The sequence below is a fragment of the Monopterus albus genome, unplaced genomic scaffold, assembly GCF_001952655.1.
Source record: "Monopterus albus unplaced genomic scaffold, M_albus_1.0 scaffold91.1, whole genome shotgun sequence".
Classification (NCBI taxonomy): domain Eukaryota; kingdom Metazoa; phylum Chordata; class Actinopteri; order Synbranchiformes; family Synbranchidae; genus Monopterus; species Monopterus albus.
The window spans coordinates 202,240-216,675 of NW_018127971.1; the positions used below are offsets into that span (position 1 = coordinate 202,240).

General features: G+C 41.5%; 1 protein-coding gene across 5 annotated transcripts in view; it reads left to right on the plus strand.

Moving 5' to 3' along the window:
* dock3 (dedicator of cytokinesis 3) overlaps positions 1-14,436 on the plus strand; it is a 51,773-nt gene that overhangs the window by 19,695 nt on the left and 17,642 nt on the right. For all 5 annotated transcript variants that reach the window (XM_020608086.1, XM_020608088.1, XM_020608089.1 and 2 more), the window contains 18 exons: positions 53-201; positions 1,928-2,012; positions 3,252-3,293; positions 5,614-5,768; positions 5,958-6,039; positions 6,132-6,192; positions 6,286-6,433; positions 7,491-7,579; positions 8,217-8,342; positions 10,380-10,504; positions 10,646-10,808; positions 10,958-11,064; positions 12,036-12,207; positions 12,297-12,394; positions 12,640-12,723; positions 12,832-12,932; positions 13,047-13,128; positions 13,607-13,777. In XM_020608086.1, coding sequence (XP_020463742.1) covers positions 53-201; positions 1,928-2,012; positions 3,252-3,293; positions 5,614-5,768; positions 5,958-6,039; positions 6,132-6,192; positions 6,286-6,433; positions 7,491-7,579; positions 8,217-8,342; positions 10,380-10,504; positions 10,646-10,808; positions 10,958-11,064; positions 12,036-12,207; positions 12,297-12,394; positions 12,640-12,723; positions 12,832-12,932; positions 13,047-13,128; positions 13,607-13,777 — 2,040 coding nt within the window. The remainder of the gene's footprint in view (positions 1-52; positions 202-1,927; positions 2,013-3,251; positions 3,294-5,613; positions 5,769-5,957; positions 6,040-6,131; positions 6,193-6,285; positions 6,434-7,490; positions 7,580-8,216; positions 8,343-10,379; positions 10,505-10,645; positions 10,809-10,957; positions 11,065-12,035; positions 12,208-12,296; positions 12,395-12,639; positions 12,724-12,831; positions 12,933-13,046; positions 13,129-13,606; positions 13,778-14,436) is intronic.

Genomic DNA, 14,436 nt, shown 5'->3' on the forward strand with positions numbered 1-14,436 from the left:
CAGCAGGAAATGTCTCAACAAATCAACAAGGCTTTTTTGGCTACTTCAACAGAAACACAAGGTGGATCTGTTCCATAAGCTCCGTCATGTGATGAATGAGCTCATTGACCTGCGTCGACAGCTGATCCAGGGTCATCTCGCCCAGGACCAGACTCGCGAAATCAAGCGGCACATCACCGTACGGCTTGATTGGGGCAACGAGTGAGTAACCCTTGTACTGAGTGCATTGCATCAACATCTGTTTTTAACACTTGGCCACAAAAGAACACGATATTTTGGCACTGGAGAGATCTACAATGATGTGTGGGTGGGTGCGTAACTACATTCTCTATGATGTAATTTTATGGTCATTTAGCAGATGAGTGAATCTCAAGCAGCTTAAAGTCAGTGCACGTTGCCCTGGAGGAACAGTAAAGCCATATTTTTATTGTTGCCAGTTTTAGACTCCACCCCACTGAGCTGTGACAGGCATCCATTATAAAGATAAAGATGTGGCTTTATGTGGAGGAACCATCTGTTGGTTTAATATAAGAGTCATTGCACAATTGCGCATAAATGTACAAACATATTCACTTTGAACTACATCACTGCATTATGGACATTAGTGTGTATCACGCTTCAGCGATACACGTTAATGTAAAACACTCAGAAATAGAGCCTGAAATATGGTGTTATTATTTGACCATGTGTGTTGAGGTCATTGCTCTCTATGCACTGATGCACTGATGATTTGAGGCTGCACAGCTGTAAGTGAAGGGTTACAGTATGATATACAACAGCACAGCATAAGCCAGTGGTACAACTCAGCAAACCCCATTTACTCCAGTAATGTACTTAACCTCTTTATTGTCACAGACTCTTTTGTGGGTCTGTCTGTCAGTATAAAATAAAGTCATGTTGAGTGGTCATGTGCTGTTCTCATACCCATAAATCCTCTTTCCACTGTAACATCCCAAAGTTTCCAAAAATGCCACACAGGAGTCAAAGTAAAACAAGACAAGGTACTGTAAATCTAAAATTGTACCTTGGATGTAATTGTGCAGCCATGAAGAGCTACATTTAACAACTTGCTACTAAGTCTGTAACCATTCATTATTAGGCATCCAACAGAGAATGCAAGAGTTTAGCATAACACTAACCTGCCTGAGTAAAACAGCCAGCGATAGCTTTCACACTCTGGTTTATGTAAAAATTACTTCAGCAATGTTATTTGGTAAAACAGTACTCTTAATATACAATCTAGAAACTACAAATGTTAGGTAAACATAGAAGAGTAAGGAGTACAACATCTTCTTCTGAAATGGCACAAAGTGGCATGTAACAGAAATACTCAAAATACATCATCCATCCATACACAGATGGGGGTTGAGTCAATCCCAGCTGACATTGGGTGAGAGGCGGGGTCCACCCTGGACAGTTCACCAGTCTATCTCAGGGCTGACACTTAGACAAACAACCATACGCACCCACACTCACTCCTAGGGGCAATCAACCTAGGCTGCATGTCTTTGGATTGTGGGAGGAAGCCGAAGGACCCGGAGAGAACCCACGCAGACACAGGGAGAACATACAAACTCCACACAGAAAGGTCCTGGGTCGGCCCAGGCTTGAGGCAACAGGGCTAACCACTGTGCCACTGTGCTGCCCTACTCAAAGTACAAGCACCTCAAAATTCTACTAAAGTACACTACTTAAGTAAATGGACTAGGGAAAGGAAAGTTGACTGAGACACATTGGTTGATTCTTATTATTTTTTACAAACTAACTCTGACTGAGAAAGAAGCCAAGAAGATGTGTAAGCTTAACATTTGATAAACCTCCACTCAAAGCTGTAGTGTTATCTTGCCGGACTCTGAAGAGACTCGTGTGTTTCTTCACTATGTTTTTTTGTCTTCTTTCTAAAACATTCCTAATCCGTCTCTTCCAGACATCTTGGCTTAGACCTTGTTCCCAGGAAAGAGTTTGAAATGGTGGAATCAGATCAGATCAGTGTTTCAGAGCTATACAAACTGGTAAGTTGGGTGGGATTATTCTTGAACCAATGCCTGCTGCACAGATTCATCTCTATAATGATGAAGTACAATATTTTATTAAAGTGAATTTGTATTATTTGGATGATAAAAATATAATTAAATATATGTCCCTGTGGCATGCATGTATCTGTAACATAACACAAATGATGCTGTGTTCACACATTGAGATTTGTTACCTGCTATGTGCCATTTTTCATTGTGCATGCTGTTTTTGTATATAAGAATGTGTTGCTGGATGTGCGAATGTACCGATTATCAAATCATCCATATGAATGTGACTCACAAAAGAGAGCGTGACTCGGCTGTTGGAGCTGCATCATGTGATCTGTTCTTTATGGTTATCTTCCCGCCATATTGAGTGTGTCCCTTTTCTTGTGTGCACGTGCCTCACAAGCTTGAGAGCTGGCAATGGAGACATAATGCAGTGTGATAGGGCCAGGTGAAGCAGTGGGAAAATACTTTGTTTTTATTATTATTATTATTTAAATAACATATTTTAGTCTTGGTTGCTTTAAACCACAAACCAGACTAGAGACATTATGTCTCTAGTGAGATAATGTCTCAAATATATTTTGGCTGCAGTGATGTGGGACTTTCAACAGTACACGTAGAGAGTGATTACAGCACAGATGTTATGAAATCTGATGTAATACTGCTGAAGACAGTTATGGGCGGGGGGCTTCCTGGTCAGTAGATATAGCTTCATATGCTAATATCAAAACAATCTTTCACTTCTTCACTGCCCTGCAGCATTGTCTGCATTGTCTCATTGCCATATTTCTCAGCTTTGTCTCAGAATGTCTGTGTGCTAAATGCTGTGTCCAGAAACAACATTGTAGCTCTTCCTTGCCAAAAAGTCGACTGTCGATGAAAGTGAGCTTGTTTTTGGTTGAGCGCAAGCCCTTGGCACCTCTTCAGGTAGGGAAGTAGAGGAGTTCTTTTAGAGTGGTGAGCACAGAGGTGTGTGTGGGCGATGCTGGCTTTCTCCTCTCCTCTCCCACATACTCACATTTTGCCTCATGTGGGCTTCTCTTAGTGCTGCAGGAGTATAGCCAGTTGGCAATGTATGTAGGTGAAATTTTGAAGCATCGATCAGGGCATCGCTCAGGTAGTGTGTGTCTGAAGCTGCTGTAATGTAAATATGTTCAGTGCTGAGTGGGAGGAGTAAAGAATGGAGCGACTGATCTGATTTTTTTACTGAACTTTCTTCTTTTTTAGCACGTATCCAGCAGACACTGTGGTCAGCAAAGCACAAACCAGGTACAGTCTTTTTAAAGCAGTTTGTTTACAGAATCATCAGAACCTTCTATGCTGTGCCTGTCTCTTCAGCCATCATTTTGTATATCTCTTCCTAACACCCTGTGGGAAATGAGTTTCCTGAAGTCAGGGTACTGTGTCATTATATTTATCACTTCTTTACTATTGGTTGCCTGTATTTCTGGTGATAGTGGAATTTCTGTAGTTGCACTAAGAGTAAGAGCATGTAGCATTAATTTTAACTGTCATGCTCCAGAAGAACCTCACACCAATGCTGCCAGGGTGTGAGGGTTGATTCCCACTGGGAACACATATGCCCCAGTGTATGTGCAAATGGTTGCGCAGGGCACTTTGGATAGTTGTGTTCACTGAATTTTGTTTGTGTGGGAACACCAGTTTAAAGACTTGTCGCATTTTTGAGTCCGCTAAGGGATGCAGTATTTTTATAATCTGTCATTTCTGGCATAGTTTTTCATCTAAGCGCCAGTGGACTGAGCTCATGTTTACTGAGAACAGGCCTTAAAGGAAAAGTTAGACATTTTGAGAGAAATGCAAGTGAGTAACACAGTTCTTGGGTTTGTAATGTAAACAGTTAGCAGTTTCTTAGCTCAGCTTAACATAAATAAACTTGAAACAGCTATTTAACAGGCAGACGTTAAAATGGTACCAGTTTTCTCATCAGCCAGAAGGAAAACAAGGTTACATTGAGCCCAATCTGGCCTTTTTTTGAGAAAGAAATGCTAATTACAAGTCACTGCAATTGAGAGTGTTTCCCAAAATATCCAAACATTTCTTTAATTGGAACCCTGGAAGACTCCGTTATAAGACAAAAATGTAGTATAGGAAGGACATGGTCACTGAACGCTGTTACAGTAGTTTCATAATATTTAAAGTAGTTACAGTATATATCCTATAAATACAGTTGTTTTGATCATCCCCCCTGTAGCTCTAATAACAAATACTGAACCACCAGAGCTGCAATTTTTAATCATTCATTCACTGCTTTATTTTGATGACACCCTGTAAGTCTACTGAGTGTACTGTATATAGCAGGTACATGTGACAGGTTGTACAACATACGTATATTGAGTCAGCTATTTACTTATACCTCAATTAATCATTTGAATAAGCTTATCTTGAGTGTAGAATGAATTCGAGTACACCCCTGGTAAACATCACTAAAATGTTAAAGAATTACAAACACTGCCAATTTATTTAAAATAGCATTTTTTAATCAAAACCCTAAGAAAAATGAAGACAAATCATTTCAAAAACTGTTTCAGCAGTTTGACTGATTCAACTATAATAAGTCCAAGCGTAAGAACCAGCTGCACCAAAAATCAGCACACCTTTAGTCCATTCTTTTATGTTTTAACATTTTGTGTGTCCGCCTTCATTTCTGATGAAAGACTCAGTCCTCCTGGGCTTGGATGCTACCAGCGGTCTGGCACATCTCTGTGGATTGCTGTTCTGCTGTTCTTCACAGATGGTTCTTTTAAGCTCTTTGCTGGAGGGGTTTTGTTGCTCTACCTTCTGCTTTAAAATACTCCAAATGTGTTCTGTTGGATTCAAGTCAGGGGACATACTGTGCTTGACCAGGGCATAGTTTTTAATTGAACTTATATGTGATTTTTTTTCAGTGTGTTTCGGGTCATTGTCATGTCAGAAAATTCCTGTCTGCCAAACTTCTTGAGATCGGGACTCATCTTTCATTCAGTATTTGGGTATACAAGCTTGCATTCATAGTGCCATCTGTAAACGTTATCTCTCCTACTCCTTTTGTACTCATGCAGCCTCGTATCGCTTATGTTCAGTAGCCTGCTGATGCTCTTGTACTCACTCCCGTCATTAATCTCACAATCTGGTTTCATAGTTGTTCAGCCAATCTCTTACATGTGGAGCCATGTCACAGTAGACACTACCCAGGCCAAAACTGAGAAAACTGTGATCTTCACGGGTTCTTTTATAGCCTTGTTCTTTCAATTAGCTTGAATTGTAAGACAAAGGTGAAAACACTTTTGTTGCAGTGATCACAAGTACACTCACCTTTGCTGCAGAGGTTGTACTTTGGAGCCTGTATTTTCAGTGAAGTCTATCCAATCTGTTTGGTTTTATTCGTACACAAAATCAAATATCCTACACTTCCACTTAAAAATTATTTAGTTTAGAAATAATAGTTGTTGCAATAAGATGCACATCTGAATCATTTAACAAATTAGGGATACTGCACAGGGGTGTACTCGGTTTTGTTGTAGACTTTAAATACAGAATGGCAGGTATTTGGCCACGGATTGTTAGCGCTCACTTTTTTCTTCATTCTCAGGGTGACATCATGAGACAGCGCCATGGTGATGGTTGCCGTGTCCCCGTGTCACACCACCTCTTCATCAATCTGAAGAGCTTTACTTATAACAGCATCAGCGAGGATGCAGATGTCTTTTTCTCTTTGTATGACACTCGTGAGGCCAAACAAATCAGGTACATGCAGGAATCTCAGTGCACACATAACAAGCCCTGAATAGTCCTACAGTGTATACTGTATGCATGCAAGGCCAGACACACACACACACACACACACACACAGGTCACTATTTCTGTGCAGCAGATTGATTGTGACAATCTATGGCCAACACACACTCTGAAACTGTAAACTGGCTTCCTTTGCAGTGAAAAGTTTATGGTGAAACTTAACAAAAATGGAGGACCAAAGAATCCAGAGAAGGTTGATCGACTGTGTGCTCTCTTCACGGTAACATCTCGTCCTTTCTTGCCCTAAACTAACCATTCTGCATTTCAACTTCCGTAGCAATAAGTTGACATAATGTATCCATCTCTCCTCAGGATCTGAGCAGTAAAGACCTGAAGAGAGACCTGTATATTGTTGCACATGTTATAAGAACTGGTAAACAAAGTACTCTGTGCAAAAGCATGTCCTTCATGTTTTTAGGTTATCTTTCTTTTCTTCTTAATGTCTCCTTTTTCAATTTGTGCCCAGGTCGTATGCTGCTGAACGACTCAAAGAAAGGCCCCCCTCATGTGCAGTATAGAAGGCCTTACGGTTGTGCTGTTCTTGCCATGAGTGATGTTTTTCACACCATCACAGACCTCAAAGAGGAGAAGGACTTTGTGCTCAAAATTTATACGTGAGTATCTATGTGAAACTCTTTTCTTTCTTGATTATAAATCCCTGTGAGATTAGGACTATTGTTAAAATGTTGCATACACTTCAGTTTTCCTGTACCTGTCAGTGTAATTGTTTTTTAATTGCATGGCTTGTGCAGCTTTGGAAATTAAAGAGTCTATGTAGTGGCGTAGGAACCTGTAAATGTTCTACCAGTTGTGTGCATGACATCCCAGTGCTGTAGCGCTGTTGCCTGGTGTAATTTAACCTGAATGATAATGAAGTGTCCTCTGCAAAATCAATAGCTGCTGATGTAGGGTTGCTTGGCATGTTGTGAATTTGGCTGCTTCTGTTAGGCGCTGCCACAGAGGGCCGCTCCTGTACGCTGACCAACCCAGTGAAGGGAGAACACACAGAGACGGAGAGGGGAAGTGACTGAGAGAAATGATAATAGATAATTGAACAAAGTTAGAGGACAGAGAAAAATAACACCAAGCTCAGCATTTTCTCTTGTCAGTCAGCAGCTTGTATCTGCCGTGTCCTCCTCAGTGTCCGCTTAGGGTCAGATGTCATTCATACATTTTGCCATCTTGTTATATGGCATTTTTCTTGCATAGTATTTTCAGGATATTTATACAGTTAAATATGAAAAAAAAGATTTAAAGAATAGAAAACTGTCATTTTAATTAGATTTCTTTCCTGAGATGAAGAGTCCTTCTCCTTAAAAATCAAGCAGTGATTCAGTGCTGAGCTGCCTCCAGTGTGTCGGTTTCTATAAGGCTCCATTCTGTGTGTTTCCCGATGCCGTTCCCAGGGGCCTACAGGACCACAGTAATGAAAAAGGGCTGGTAGAGAGCTAGCTGTCAAGTTTGCTTAGTGTGCTGTGCATTTTGGCTAATGCGCTGCTTGATAGCGCCTCCCCCTGCTGCTACCTCGTCTCCAGTAGGACATCGGATGTGGGGCACATGCTGTTCATGTACAGTACTGTGGTCCCCATGCACACTATCCTGAACTCTCCATCTGGACCCACTAATGGGTGTGTTGTTAACAGGCCTACCCAACTGTCTCTCTCTCTCCAGATGTAACAATGAGAACGAGTGGTACCAAATACACGAAAACATCATCCGCAAGTCCAACACCAAGTACTCAGCTCCCAGCACCAACTATGGTAAATGTATTGTCTCTGCACATCTGTTTCCTGCTGTGTATCCCTGGTGTTGGCTTCCTCTTGGTGAGAGTTCGGAGAGAAAGAAAGCCAAAGGCAGTCAGAGTTGATGTGTGTCTGCAGCACAACTCACAGTGAGGTGGCACATGGTGTCTTGTTCAAGGACACTGCCAACAGGTCACAGAGATGCTGATGGTTATGTATTTATTCAAGAGTACGATATGCAAATATCCTACATATACTGTAGCTTCAAGTGTATTTTGAAACCTAACTTTGGGGTTTTTCAGTGGAACATATACTCAGTTACTGTACTTAAGTACAGTTTTGAGGTATCTGTACTTTGATTTTGTTCTACTTCATACTTCAACTTCATTACATTTTAGAGGCAAATATTGTACTTTTTATTTCACCATATTTATTTAATAACTTATTGTTCCTCCCTCCCTCTGTTCTCCCTGGCTCTCATCACATCTCCATCGGCTCTCCTGTCTGCTGTCTCCTCCTTCCCCATATTTTAATGTCTCTTAAATACCCCTCACTCCCTATTTATTCCTTCACTTCCCTCCTACAACCCCACACCTCTTCATTTGCCCTTTCCCCTATTTACACACGCACAATTGCCCACCACTCCTGCCCCCAGGTCTCATCATTTCCTTGCAGCTTCTGCGGGGTGAGCTGGAGCAGATCAGACGGGAGAATCAGGCTGTGTTCAACAGGGCCCTGGCACTCACACGCAAGCTGGGTTTCCCAGATGTCATCCTGCCAGGTAAAGAAGCAAAGAACAGTGGGCTGAAATAGGGACAGAGAGGTTCAGAGAGGAGGTGGAGAGCAGAGGCCAGATTGCTTAGAGGAATGAAAAGTAGGGAGGGTCACAGATCAGAGTACCGAAGGTGCAGATGAAGGAGGAGAGGGATGGGACCAGAAGGATGTAAAAAGAGTGAGGATGGAACAGAAAACAGCACTGGAAAGATGCAGGAGAGCAGAGTCAGGTGTGGTGAGGAGGAAACAGTCGTACACACAGTACGTTGCTTTCACAGCATGTGGTGGAAAGTAACTAAGTACATTTAGTTAAGTGATGTTCTAATGTACACTTGAATATTTCCATTTCACACCACCACACTTAAATTTGGTCATTTTACTGCACCATGGGTAACTATTTGTATAAAGATTAAACAAATGATTCCAAACCCTTCTGGCTTGTGACCTCTTACAAAAAACAATGTCTACTTTTTCTATAGCTTCAATGTGTTATGTAAAACACTTTGAATGGCCTCTTTGTTGAGAGGTGCTATACAAATCAAATTGCCTTGTGGAATGACCTTTTGTCACATTTCAGAGAACTGTGTGTTGTTAGCAGTTCTATCAGAGGCAACCTTTCTCTCTAAACATCTCCTATGGTGTCATTTTAATGTGAACTGTGTGACCAAAGAGGTCAAATCATCCAGTATTTTACAAGAACAGAAAACGTTAGAGGAAAGTCCACGAGGTCAAATCAGAACAGAAAACGTTAGAGGAAAGTCCAGAAGTTAACTCGAACATTTGTAGCAGATCTGCCTCATTAATCATCTTACGACCCATCAGATTTATTATGTGACCCTTTGACAGGGCCTGACTTACATCTGTATTATCAGTAAATACTGTAGTTTAAAATATATCACTCACATGGGCACATTTATTTCTGCAGGATGAATCCTTTGCAATATTTTGACTTTGACTTTGCAATATATTATTTCTGCTACTTAAGCAAGTTCAGGACTTTTGCATGTAATGGTGTATTCCTAACTGATTGTGCTTACACTTTTACTTAAGTACAAGACCTGCTTATTTCTTGCACCACTGATGTTTTAGAGACATCGCTCCCCATTTGTGTGAGATTGGCATTTAGTTCAGGTGCTGAGCAAATCATAAAGAGCAGAGGTCTTCAGGGATATCTCAAAGAGAGAGACAGTTTTTATTTCAGTATATTTCATCAGCAAACATTGTTCTGCTTTTTGTCTGCTGAGTATGATCTTCTCCTCTCCAGTTCTCTCCAGTTAGACTGAAATACCTCCCAATATCATTGCTTGTGACTCATCTGTCCCCAAGGAAATGATTCGGATATAAATAACTTTAATCTGATTTTATAAATAACTGCAATGTCTTCCTTCACTGTTGCCACTGATATTTGTTCCATTAAACGCTGACCTCACAAAAGGTGCCAATGCAGTCGTGAGCTACAGTGTGTTACAACTCAGGGGGCTCATTTCCCATTGACAAGAACAATGGCGTGTGGTGCACATCTCAGTACGCACAGCAGCTTAATTTATGATGACCGCACACAGTTAATCAGTGGAGCAGGGCCTGACATGTATATTCCAACTTATTAACATTGCCAGGGCAGGAGACAGGTTTGTTATCATAATCTGGGAATTCCTCTGATATTTTTGATTTGTTGTTGTGGGTAACACAGAACCTCAGGCTAGGGGGGGTTGGGGCAGAGGGCAGTGAGGAAACGCACTCAAAGTACATCGCAGTTAGTGTGTCAAGCTTAAAAGAGTACTCTACTGAGTTAACAATACACTCCATTACCCACAATGCAACTTAACATCACACAACTGGGTCACAGATTCAGGTATGCTACACTAGCAGGGGCTGGCTATTCTTCGGATGCACGCGATTTCCAAGTGACGCTCTATCAGATTTTGTGCGGCATTCTATAGAGCCACAAAATAGTAGTTCTCCTCAAGACATGTAAAAGACTTTGGCTTGTAAAAATTGGTGGAATTCCCCTTTAACTAAAACGTGTTCTGTGTAATTGTCCTAGGTGACATACGCAATGACCTGTATCTGACCCTGGAGCGGGGCGAGTTTGAAAGGGGTGGCAAGAGCGTCCAGAAGAACATCGAAGTCACACTCTATGTGCTCTATGCCGACGGGGACACACTCAAAGTATGACACATATGTACATGAGTTATTACAGTATGAATCACACCATCAGTGAGTTATGATGAGTATGACCTTCCATCCACATGTTAATTTGATAAGTCATATGTCTTCAAAAACAATCAGACTTGTTTCTTTCCTTATCAGGACTGCATCAGTTTGGGCAGCGGCGAGCCCAACACCAGTGAATATCGTTCTTTTGTCCTGTACCACAACAACAGCCCTCGTTGGAGTGAGATGGTCAAGCTGCCCATCCCCATAGACCGTTTCCGAGGGTCCCACCTACGCTTTGAGTTCAGACACTGCTCCAGTGAGTCAGTAATGCAGCCCAGTGGCACCCTACCCACAGCACAAGAGTTTATTAGGACAGACTGGATCATGCTTAAAGCTGTACAAGTATGGCTTGTACAATGTAGATAGACGGTATGAGGCATGGTATTATGATGTGCTTTCTTTCAGCTAAAGACAAAGGGGAGAAAAAACTATTTGGTTTTGCCTTCACTCCTCTGATGAGAGAAGATGGGACCACACTGTCGGATGAGAGCCACGAGCTGTATGTGTACAAGGTATGAGCAGGGTTTACGCTCTAACTTAAAGTGTAAAAAATTAACACAATGTACAAAATGAGATATTAATATTTTTAAAATGTGTAAATCTTCGTGTGACTGCACTTAAAATGCTCAGAGGTACGAAGCTTTAGCTTTGACGTGTGTCTATAGCTTTTAAATGAAAAGATGACTGAATTAAAGTGACCCAGCAGTGGTAGGGCGCTTCTCTGTCAGTGGACTATGTCGGTATGTCTTTAGATTTCCTCCACAATGGAGTTTGGGTCATGGTCTGTTATGTCTCTGACTACATAAAATGTAATGAAATGTGTCATATTTTTTTCTACTCTCCATCAAATAAATTTAGACATTGTGTGATAGGTGAAAGACAAAAATATCCACAGCAGTTAGCTTATTGTCACATAAAAGAACAGGATGACATACACCAGTTCACCAGCCTTAATAGGATGGAAATAATACGTCTGTGCTGATTTTCAGCCACTGCAAAAGGCTTCTTAAATCCTGAAAAAAACAAAAAAACTCTAAACGAAGTCCAGCTACATTTAATTGAGCTCTTCTAGATATAATGGAAATGATAAGTAGGCTATTTCAAGCTGGGTTATTTAACCAGCAACAACCTTAGGAAGCTCTTGCAACTTCAAACTCTGGTTTAGATACAGTAGTATAACCCTGTTTATATATTCTGATCATCATAATTTGTTATCAGCTTGTTGCTGTTTGTTTTCGTACTCAGATTAAATTGTTAGTGTGCTACTGTAACAAACATGAGCAGGCATCGTTAGCATGCTGGTGGCAGAAGCTCTCTCCTGATCAGGCCAGTCACCAACAAGAGAGCAGCCCACTGTTGATGTCACTGCTGTAGACCAGTTACTGATGCTGGTTCATTGTTCCGTTACTTCTCTGAACTCCAGACTACAGTATCTGCGGATCTTAAGAAAACGTTCTCTGACTCTCATGTGTTGACCCTCCAGTGCGATGAGAACACCACATTCAGTAACCAGGGATTGTACCTGAGCCTACCCTGCTGTAAAGAGGACTTCAACAGCTGCCCCAACCTGCCGGCCAATCTGCCCTTCCAGAGAAGCCCTAAAGAGACTTTCTGCGTCTCCACCATACTCTGCTCCACCAAACTCACTCAAAATGGTAATCTAACACCTTACATGCCCTTCTATGTATACTTTCACTTCCTGTTCCAGTTAATTCACCTCAGTTTGATTATATTCTGTCTTCAGTGGACCTGCTGGCTCTTCTGAATTGGAAAGCACATCCAGACAGAGTGCTGGACACCCTTGGCCAGCTGCGTCAGATCAGCGGAGAGGAGATTGTTAAGGTCGCTGTCTTCAGATTATATATCTAATCATGAGATGAATCTAAAGAATTTTTACTGTTTGTAAAGTCTGGTTACCAGCAATGACAGTACCTCTTTTAAAGAAACAACATATTATTGTTTCAGAATTATAAAAACATTTTATTGAATGTTTTAGATGAAGGGGTTGCCCTTTGTTTCTATTTTAGTTACCAACAGGGTCTTTAATGTGACAGTTGTGCTGAGTGTTGTTTCTTTTTACTTCACAGTTCTTGAGAGATGTCCTGGATACACTCTTCTGTCTTTTAGATGACAATACCGATAAATATGGGCCCCTTGTTTTCCAGTCACTGGTAGGAAGTTTAATGTGGAACAACTGTACTAGTCAATTAAGTTATATATTGTGACTCTCAGCAGGAGAAATAGGAATGACACCTTTATATATATGCATGTGTGTTCAGGTGTTCATCATTAACCTGCTCAGGGACAGCCGCTTCTACCACTTCAGACCTGTCATGGACTCCTACATCCAAAACCACTTTGCTGGAGCTTTGGCATACAAGTACAACAAAACTTCACTCACTTCTTTCAGTGAACCAGTTTGAAGCAAAACATGAGAATGAGAATTTACATACCTAAACATTATGTGTGATAGTAGCTGTCATCATTTCTGCAGAGAGCTGATTCGATGTCTGAAGTGGTACATGGATCGCTCAGCTGAGGTCGTCCGACAGGACCACATCCAGGAAGCCATGAGGGTAAAGATCGCTCACACTTTGTTCTAGTTCGGCATCAGAGTGGAAGCAGCTCATTAAAAATATCTGGGAAACTGTTTAAATACAAGTCTGTCCTGGCTCCTTCTGCTGTGATGAATTAGTAAGACATAAGGAAATAGTTCAGGCTGATAAGCACTAATGTGACGCTATATGAGGCCTCAGGAAGTGAATTCCCTGCTGAGAATAAAGTTAATTAAAGGAAGTTATCAAAAATCTCTGTAGATATTGACATGTGCACAGTGCACCACTTCCACAACGTCTTTGAATTTCCTTTGTGTGAGATCATGTAAATTGGTATTGTGTTTTGAGACATGAAAATGATAATATTTCTTTTATGTACTGATTTTCAACCTATTAGATGCTCAGTGCTTTTCCTTTGTTAAGAAAGTGATGATACAATACGAGCTGTGCTTTAGTTGACCGTACATCTCTGTCTTCATCCTTCCAACAACCCTGTCAGGCTCTGGAGTACCTGTTCAAGTTCATCGTCCAGTCTCGCATCCTGTACTCAAGAGCCACCTGCGGGATGGAGGAGGAGCAGTTCAGAACGAGTATCCAAGAGCTCTTCCAGTCAATCCGCTTCGTTCTGAGCCTGGATAGCCGCAGCTCCGAGAACCTGGTGTTCACACAGGTCAGATAGTTCACACTCGTGACAAACTATTTCACTGTCCGCTGCTCTGACAACGTACTTTATCTTTGGTTCTAATTTTTTGAAATTTTTTTCATCATCTCAGTTTGCGTTCATGTTTCACTGATTAATTTGTATTTGTTAATTCGTTTCTCATTTCATTCTTGTTATGTGTTGCACTTGTTTTTCTGTGCATTCTGTGATTGATGCGTCAAAACCTCGCCCCCCGCTGTTTCCCCATCCTTGGCTTGCTCTTGGACAGTTTAGGGGTGTGATCAGCTGCACGCCTCTCTGTGGTCATGTTTCGGGGCTGCCTTCCATCTCAGTAAGTTGCTTTCACAGTGCAGCAAAGGCTTTGCGCCAGTCAGCCTATGCAAACAGAATGATGTATCCTTAAGTAACAGAAGGATTTAATAATCGATGACAATGATAATTGCTTTTATTGGCCAAGTATGTTACACACAGAAGGAATTTGTCTGTGGTACAGAACTGAGGCAGCCATCTGTGGCACCAACTCACACACACACACACACACCAGTGGCAGCGCTGACCCTGCAGGGCACCACTCTGGCCATCAGGAGCAACTTGGGGTTCAGTGTCTTACTCAAGGACCGGCGAGAACGGGACTCCAACTGCCAACCCTGGTTAGGGGGATGACCGCT